The 8,737-nt window shown below is 38.5% G+C and overlaps 1 protein-coding gene across 8 annotated transcripts in view; it reads left to right on the top strand.

The window, feature by feature from the left end:
- LOC111327504 (natural resistance-associated macrophage protein 2-like) overlaps positions 1-8,391 on the top strand; it is a 31,618-nt gene extending 23,227 nt beyond the window's left edge. For all 8 annotated transcript variants that reach the window (XM_088740938.1, XM_088740939.1, XM_088740937.1 and 5 more), the window contains 12 exons: positions 271-329; positions 573-602; positions 2,406-2,477; positions 2,626-2,667; positions 3,136-3,225; positions 3,777-3,806; positions 3,983-4,132; positions 5,447-5,520; positions 6,010-6,085; positions 6,425-6,505; positions 7,242-7,283; positions 7,887-8,391. In XM_088740938.1, coding sequence (XP_088597064.1) covers positions 271-329; positions 573-602; positions 2,406-2,477; positions 2,626-2,667; positions 3,136-3,225; positions 3,777-3,806; positions 3,983-4,132; positions 5,447-5,520; positions 6,010-6,085; positions 6,425-6,505; positions 7,242-7,283; positions 7,887-7,964 — 824 coding nt within the window. In that variant the 3' untranslated portion in view covers positions 7,965-8,391. The remainder of the gene's footprint in view (positions 1-270; positions 330-572; positions 603-2,405; positions 2,478-2,625; positions 2,668-3,135; positions 3,226-3,776; positions 3,807-3,982; positions 4,133-5,446; positions 5,521-6,009; positions 6,086-6,424; positions 6,506-7,241; positions 7,284-7,886) is intronic.
- Positions 8,392-8,737: the final 346 nt, after the last annotated feature.

Below are 8,737 nucleotides of genomic sequence, written 5' to 3'. Positions count from 1 at the left end.
TCTCGTTTTGCTTATGATAAGGTGCTAAGGTGGTAGAAGGGTTCCACACCAACGACATCACCGCAGGACTAAAACCTCTCAATCAATCAAATAACCTGAGATTTGGTTTTTGAGTTAGTATACATGTACGAGTTCACAATCAAAAAAATTCCAGTCCTGGATTAATTTTAATACTGTTTCAGTCCGACTTTGTCTGTGGGAGTTTTTTGTTTACAGTAACATACCTTGCCATCATATATAACCTTCTCCTCTTTTCTTTCTTTCTTCCAGCCATTGCACTGTTCGTGTCATTAATCATCAACATATTCGTGGTCGCAGTATTTGCTAGGGTATGGCTATTTGTTTTTACCAGTGGTTGTTCTAGAAATTGATGAAAAACAGTACCAAGTAATCCTCGTTTTACGTCCTTACGAAATTTCGCAAGAAGGGCTCAAACAACTTAGGGAATTGCACAAGGAAAAGGAAAGCAAAATACTAGAAGAAAGGGAAAGAGGCGGGGTATCTTGTGGATCGAAGTTCTCATTCTCTTTTTTTTTTTTTTTTTTTTTTTTTTTTTTTTTTTTCATCTGTAGGCATTTTATAAAAGGACGTATGGAGAAGTGGTAAGTCAGATTTTTTTAGCACATTCACAGGTTAACATTCGCAGGTCAACCCCACACAGCCCAGCATCAGTATGCATATTCTCCATACTGTTCTCTATACATTTTCTAAGGTGCTGACAAGGAGAGCTTGTTTAACAATCAGGAGCTTCTTTAGTTTCCGATCATTTCCTTTATTCTCGCGACCTTAATGTTTCATTTTGGAATGGTATTGTAAGGAGAAATTAGATGCTGGTCACTCTTCGTCTAACTGCGAAACTTGTATATTTGTTACTCAGCAGCAGTAGTAGGTTGAAACTAAAGCCACGAATAAAAGTTGACTTAACCAAAATAAACAAATTACAAACTGAAAAAAAGAGTACGAACGAAGTGAAATGGAAAAAAAATACTTACCTCGACAACTGCAATAGCGAATAATTGGAATATTTCTTAAACAGAGAACTGCGCCAAGCGCGAATGTGCATAAACTGACTTTAAAAAAATAATTATGCGTAAAAGAAACTGGTTTTAAATATAAGAGGACTGGCGGCCGGAGGACTGCAAAATAACGTGTGGTATGAGAAACGTGCAAAAAAGGTGTAACTGATGAAGAAAAACGCTAAATACGAACTACACGGAAGTAATAATTAGCAAACGTGTAACCCTTTCACTCCCAAGATCTCAGTGGTAATTCTCCTTACAGTCTGTCGTGCTATTCTTATGATGTTAGTTTGGAGAATATGGTATTGGATCAACTAATAATCCCCTAATTGACATATTTCTATATTCTTATTACTTGGCTGCTTGATAATGTATTGGTTAGGTAAGGAGAAATTCTGTCTTGGTCACTTACGGGATTTTAAAGTGCTACTGAAACGAGACTTTCGTATCTGAAATTTTTGCTCTAACCTGTAGTTTTGAATATGCTGATCATCATGAGAGAATTTGCTTTGGCCAAATAGAAGCAAAAGATATCTTTTTTAACCGTTCCAATAAAAATTTTTACACAAAACCATGTCCGGGCTCTGGTACCGAGCGAAATGGATTGATGACGTCACTGGTTGTGTTCACTCCGATAGCGTGGTTTATTTCACTCACTGTTTGTTTGTATTCGTGGGCGAAGGAGATGGCAGATATTGAAGTTTTGTCAAGTTAATCTTCTTCTGAACGAAGCGAAGTTGTCTCCAGTAGCGAAGAAGAAGATGGTGGCGTTTATTTTGGGTTGAACGGGAATTTTGCTCCCTATCAAGGCGAACCTCTCGCAGATAGCCAAGATGGCGATATGGCCGCTGATGAAGAAGACGAGGATGGCATTTTGCCCGAAATCCTCTTTTTCGGCTTCCCAACATGCAAGCACACTCCATGCTTTTACCCTTCTTTCACAGAAGTACACAACCAGTGACGTCACTGGGCTGTTTTGGCCGCGCCAAGATGGCCGCCAATTTTGATCTCAGCCGGTCAACTTCAAATGGATAAAAATGTACTTTCCGCTACGCGTTGGCCCAAAAAAAGTACACAGCGTTTGCAAATAACGTTCAAACTTTATTATATTGCAAAAATCTCGGATATGAAAATTGCGTTTCAGTAGCACTTTAAGGGTTAAACAAGTTAAACAGTTAATACTGTATTACTTACAAGAATATAATACAGTATCGTTCTCTTACAATGCTGCTACACTACATAGTCAATTTAAAATGGTACAGTACCTCTGTCAACAAATCACAGTTATTCTTTATTCAGAGGTTGAGAGTACCTTCCCTTTTACTTTCAATATTCTCGTGTTACTACATTTCTCAATGAAAACTCTGACAATCTCTTTCTTTTCAGTATCACAGCTGCCTTAATCACAGCATAAGCCAAGCTGACGTATTTGATGTGACCAAGATCAACGATCCTAAAGTAAGAATCTTGGAACAATTTTGTTATTCTTTTAAATACAAACATCAGGTAAACTTTTGGTGAAAGTGTTTCTTGATTGATCTGTCAAATTTGATTAAAAAGATCAGAAAATATCGAACTCTCATTTCTCTATGTTTATCAATTATAGATTCATTGGAATTCCACCATCGACGGAGACCTTTTCAAGGGGGTAAGAACTGTTGGTGTACTAATATGTAAGACATTGGTCAAGTTGATGTAGTTAATTGTAGCGATTAGTTTATAGCAAAACAGGGGATAGCGTTGAAGGCGAGCTCTGAGTGGCCGCTTAAACCCCGACTATTCTTTGCCATTCACCCCGAGCAAAGCGGGTGGAATTTACGCCAGAAAATATTGTAATCGTTGCAGGAATAAGTGAGTTAAAATCATCTTTTTGTGCTATGTTATCTCAATGATTTGATATTTTCTTAAACAAAATTCACCTCAGTATGATTGGCTAGCGGTGGATATTTACTTTGATCACCACAGTATGATTGGCTAGCGGTGGATATTTACTTTGACGCTTTGCGGCTCGGTAAATACTCCACGACAAGTCACCTACACTTTGTTCGGTGAAGAATCGTTTTTTATTGCAGTCTAGTAGTGATCGTTCTAAAATCCTGTCCGTTTATCTTTTTAGGGTGTTTTTCTTGGATGCATGTTTGGAAAAGCAGCGTTGTATATTTGGAGCATTGGAATCCTTGCAGCTGGTCAAAGTTCTACTATGACTGTAAGTGTTTACTTCATAAAAGGCTTTATGCATATCATGGCGCACAAAGGAAAGGGGAAAGTGTCCATCGTGTTTCTTGAGCGTCAGTAGAGTAAAGAATGACAAAGGTTACCGTTAATGTGGTCAATCGTTCTTCTGATCTAAAAATAGACCATATTCAAGGAAACTGCATTTCTTATTCGCCTCATTAGAATACAATACGATGAATATCATACAAAACCAAGGAAATTACAACAGCCAATCAGAAGGAAGAAAATATATCAAGGAGCCAATCAGTCAGCAAAGAGGAAGTATAAACAAGTAAAACTACTGGAAGCGCGGGAAAACGCGAATTACCTTGTCGCGATTGGTGTTACTGTTGAATTTGATTGGTTGTGAGGCTGGCGCCAGTTTTCTCAAACAATCATATAGCGAAGTCAAGCAAAACCAAACAATTCCCTAAATAAATTTCGAAACTCCATTCTAAATTGTCTCGATGCCTCTTGGGTTGAATTTGTTCCCGCCTTCTGCTACTGAAAGCTAATTGCATCATTTTTTGTTTATCTCCATAGGGAACCTACTCAGGCCAGTTTGCTATGGAGGTATGAAGCGATTTTAATCACCTAATCGCCTAGATTAAACTTACCATTACGTAAAAGAATTAACGAATTTGATAATCCTCTATCTTCTTGAGATAACTTATGCTTGTTCGCTTCTCATCAATTACTGATAATTCCTTGAGGACGGAAAATCTCTCGATTTGATTTATGCACTGCAGGGCTTCTTAAAGATCTCTTGGGCAAGATGGAAGCGAGTGCTGTTTACCAGATCGATCGCCATTGCCCCAACCCTTTTTGTGGCTTTTTACGAAGGAGTCCAGGACCTAACGGGAATGAATGATTTCCTTAATGTGCTACAGAGTTTGCAGGTAAGTTGTCGCTGTGATAATTTCCGGCCGCATTTGCGATATCAACAATCTGACTAAAAAGGAAATCCTCAAATTGATGCTTGGTCAGGGTAGAAAATCTTCGTCAAGGATGCCTAAGGGTGGAAAAGAACTACATGGATTACAAGGGCGAAAAACCTTGTTTAACCTCTGCCAGTGACCAACACAGCATTTCTCCTTACAATGTCAATACAATATGAAGCAGACAAGTGATGGGAATAAAGACAATTATTACATGGCTGTGTCTCACAAGGACTGGTAACTACCGAATTTAAGACTTTGATTGGCTGAAATCAATTTTGAAAGCGGTCTAGAATTTCCCATCTAGACCGGCATCTAGACCGGTCTAGAAAAAAAAGTTATAAAGAATATAATTTTCCGTTGGTTTCTAGACACAGCCATACAATAAACATCTTATTAACCGAGCTAGGTCGGTCTGTATGGGAGAATCTTGACCTCGGTTGCTGGTACAGACCGAACGCAGTGAGGTCTGTACTGGCGACCTCGGTGAAGATTCTGCCATACAGACCCCCTGCTCGGTTAATAAGGCCATCCCCTTTTTTTTTTTCGGCTATTGTCGAATGTGTTTTCTGATTTTGGGTCGGTCGGTCGGAAAAGAAAAAAAAAAAAATTGGAAAAGGAGTCTGGAACTAGGAGGCCCGGTACCTCAGCGTAATATCCGTGGAGGCTTGAAACATCAAGACGTGGTTACAAAGTCAACATGGTGGCAATGGAGGGAGAAAAAAGCGACGTCGTGTTTAAACTTAAACGAGAAAAGCGAAAAAATGATGAACCAGTAAAATTGCATACTGATCTGCCAGCATCCATGACTTTTCAGCCTTGAGATTAAAGTGACATTTGTTTGAAATAACGTGTCATTTCCTTTTATATAACTTTTTTTTTCCCGAAAATACGAAAATCTGGGTCGGTCGGACGACGCCAAACTGAAAAAAAAAGGAATAACCTAAGAACTAAATATCAATAGGGGGTTTATTAGTTGATCCAATATAAAATTCTCCGTACTAATATCATAAGAAATGTATGGCAGACAGTAAAGAGAATTTCTTATTAGATCTTGGGAGTTAAGGTTGAGCCGTGACGTAGTTCCGGAAGCGACTTTTGTTTGGTTTGGAGGAAAAAAAAAGAGAGTTTAACACTTGGTTTTCTGATGAGTAACTCGTAGAACAGGTAGCTGTAAATGTAACAGTAAAAGCACAGATTGAATTCAAAAATGTTTCCAACTCAGTACTGAATGACGCTCGAGAATTTTGTTAATACTTTTATTATCTTTACCAGCTCCCTTTCGCTTTGATTCCTGTGTTGCATTTTACGGGAGATAAAGCCATCATGGGAACGTTTAAGAATGGAAGGTAAGCTAAGCTTTTTGTATTGTTTCTGTGCCCTGGTTAGTACTATTCTATACAATTTCCGCCGCGTAACAGATCCCGTAGGGTTTAATAATTAAAGGGAAAATATGTTGCAGTTAGTTCGGCTTTTTTATGATTACCCTCCAACGTCCAAGTGTTGTTTCAGACAAAATAATGGTATTTTAAATTTTTAAAGAGTTGGGTCAATGCTGACTGACTTGTACCAAAGTTTAAAATGAGAGCAATGACGGCCAATCCTTTTTTTAGATTAAGTTTTGCAGGTTGATGGTTAGTGGAGGCAATTAAAAAGAAAAAGGCGAGCGAAAATGCGTCACTTTTTCTCTCGTTCGCCACAAACAAACAAACCGAGAGCCTGGAATAAGACATATAGCAAGTTCTATTATTCGATACCGTTGGAACTAATTCTTTTTTGGCTTTTCTAGTTTTTAATTGAAATCCATTTAATTGTCGTCCTGTTGTTTTCAACCCTAGGGTGATGCAAGGTGTAGCGTGGTTTTTATCCGTCATAGTTATAGGAATCAACATGTTTTTTGTGGCAGAATATGTGGTGAGTTGTGATTTGACCCATCTCTACGATGTTAATATTTACCTTTACGACTTGCGTAATAATCTTAACTTCCAGGCAAACGTAAGAGAAGTCCGCTTATTTGCACTAAATGGCCTTGTTTTTTTCCTACGCTGTTTTAAAAATTTTCGAAAAGTTATATCAAACAGCAAGCCAACTTTGAAATTTGTAAGCTTGAAGCCCTGTTCTTGCTGGAAGATCAGTCGGGTTTCGTCTTGAAAAACATGAGAGTTTAAATATGATATTTGTTTTAGATCTTTGCTCGTGGAATGTCCGTCGCTCTAATGCTTTTCTGCTGTCATTTTCTTTGTTGTCTTTCAGTCCGAAATACCACGTAACGCAGGCTACTATTTTCTAGTTGGATTGTACCTTCTTTTCTACGTCACTTTTCTTTCGTTATTGGTAAGTATCCTGTGCTTGGATTTCTATACCCAGGTTTTAAACTAAGGTTCAGTTTTCAATTTCTTTTTTATCATCATATCATCGATTTTAGTCTCCTTCACCACTGTTGTCTGTTCTTTTCACGTGACGTGCACTCTACCCCACCGGCATGTGCTTCAGTTGGAACATTCCTTTCTTTAAGTGTAGCCAATCAGAGCGCGGCTCATATTTTTTGAGCCAGTCGCGACAAGACTACTTGTCCAATCACAGCTCGTATTTTATCGGGTACCATAATTTCCGGCCGATGGTGGGGGAGAGTGTACATTGCGTGACGAGACCAAATAACGGCTATGAAGAACCCTTCATCAATTTGAGTCGCCCATCGTCTGCAGTTTGGTCTTTTAACCACACTTATCCGGTAAAAACAATTACCAATATATTATGGGCCACCTAATAAATAACAGTCTCCGTTGGGAAGATTTAATGGTGTACCTACTCAACCTCGCCCCCTGAAGAAGAGATCTCTCCCACCGTCCATCTCTCAGTTTGAACGGATGACGTAGTGTCGTGGGAACGTCATATATGACGACTCCCCGATTTCAATTTCATGTGGATGAGAGGAAAGAATTCAAATGTACAACAGCAGAATTTTTTTTTCCTTTTACGTTAGGAGAAAGGAAAGTTTAATAAGAATGCGAATGGACAGGGCCTGAAAAAATATTGATGATAATAAAGGCTTTGTGATCTATTATTTTAGGTTTATTTTGCACTTGGGTTCACCTTCTTGGATTTCATCAAGGTATGAAATGGTGTTTGATATTTCATTAACTAGAAAGTTAACTATTTTTTTTTTAAGATCTACTGGAATATATTTCTGGTATTAAACGATAGTCACTTTTTTTGTTCATAAGCTATTAATACAGACCTCAAATCACTGAGGTTACTTCTCTGAGAATTTGAGCCTGTGCGTTGTACTGGCTAGCAGCACGGCGTAAATTGTGGTTCCTTTACAAGCTTTTGATAAGAACGACAGACGAACTGCTCCTGTTCATGTGCCATTTCGTTTGTTTTGAGCATTAAAGAAAAGAAGTTATACCCGTGTAAGACACCTCGACTTACTGGCGAGTGTGGTTAGTTCTTCTGAAAGGTAACCTGGTTATAACAACCTGAGAACATGCGCCGATCGTTGCGCCGAGCCATCACAGCGTTGGCAGATGCGCAGACATTTGACTGGTTTGTTCCTCCTCCTCTCCTTTCCGCCCCCCAACTCCCCTCATTGCCTAAAGGATACGCTGACTTCAATATGCGCGATTTGTAAATGAACGACGATATTTAACAGAGAATAAGTAGGGAAAAGAGTACCCTTCAAATTTTTAATTTGTTTTTATTCTGGTTTTGGCAGTTTTTGAAAAGACCTGATGCGATTCAATACAGTATTCAAGAAGACGATAATACTATTTCCAATGGCATCTCACACTGACGTTGTTCCGAGTTTATTTAGCTGGGGGGGGGGGGGGGGACGAAGCGTGTAACTCAATCAGAAGGCCTTGTCATGCATTGTTATTTAATGTTATTTCACTAAGAAGTCAGGCAATATTTGAAGATTAAAATTAAGAAAGAGATTTCAAAGACCATGTTAGGTAGTGTTATAATAATTGGTATTAACAGCTTTGAGACAAACAAGGAAAAAACACATACTTAATTGAATATTAAATGAGATATTTTTTTTAACCAAGTAACAAGAAGGACAAACTTACCCACAAATGTTGCCTTGATTTTGAATCCTTCTTCCAGTCCTTGATCTTGAAGGCTACCGTGAGAAAATGCATTCTTAGCCGTTAAGACAAAGTGTAATTTAATTTTTTTAATAAATTCTAATGTATACTGAATAAAGTTTATTCACGAAAGAGCTCAAAATATTCAAACAGCAATACGTTAATTGGGCTTCTTCTTTGGGACGCCCGTCCGAGAGGGAGAGTGTTGGGGGCCACAACTTCGGTCATGGAAAAATTTTCAATTCATGGTTAGGTCAGTGGATGGGTGAATGCAAAATATACAGACATTAAAAGGGTGCGAGAGAGCTGGTTTTCATCCTTCAAAAACGTTTGCGTTCTCATTTAGCATTCCGCCGTGGAAAGGAAATCATGCAAGGGACACAAGTTTGGTCCCGGAGAAATGTTTATAAAACGTTTGCACTTATAACTCTCTCGAAAGGACACTTCTATGTTGGGAGAATTTGTTACTAGAACCTAA

This window comes from Stylophora pistillata, chromosome 12, assembly GCF_964205215.1.
Source record: "Stylophora pistillata chromosome 12, jaStyPist1.2, whole genome shotgun sequence".
In the NCBI taxonomy this organism is placed as follows: domain Eukaryota; kingdom Metazoa; phylum Cnidaria; class Anthozoa; order Scleractinia; family Pocilloporidae; genus Stylophora; species Stylophora pistillata.
Note: the sequence above shows the minus strand (reverse complement) of the source record. Positions and strands in the feature narration are given on the sequence as shown.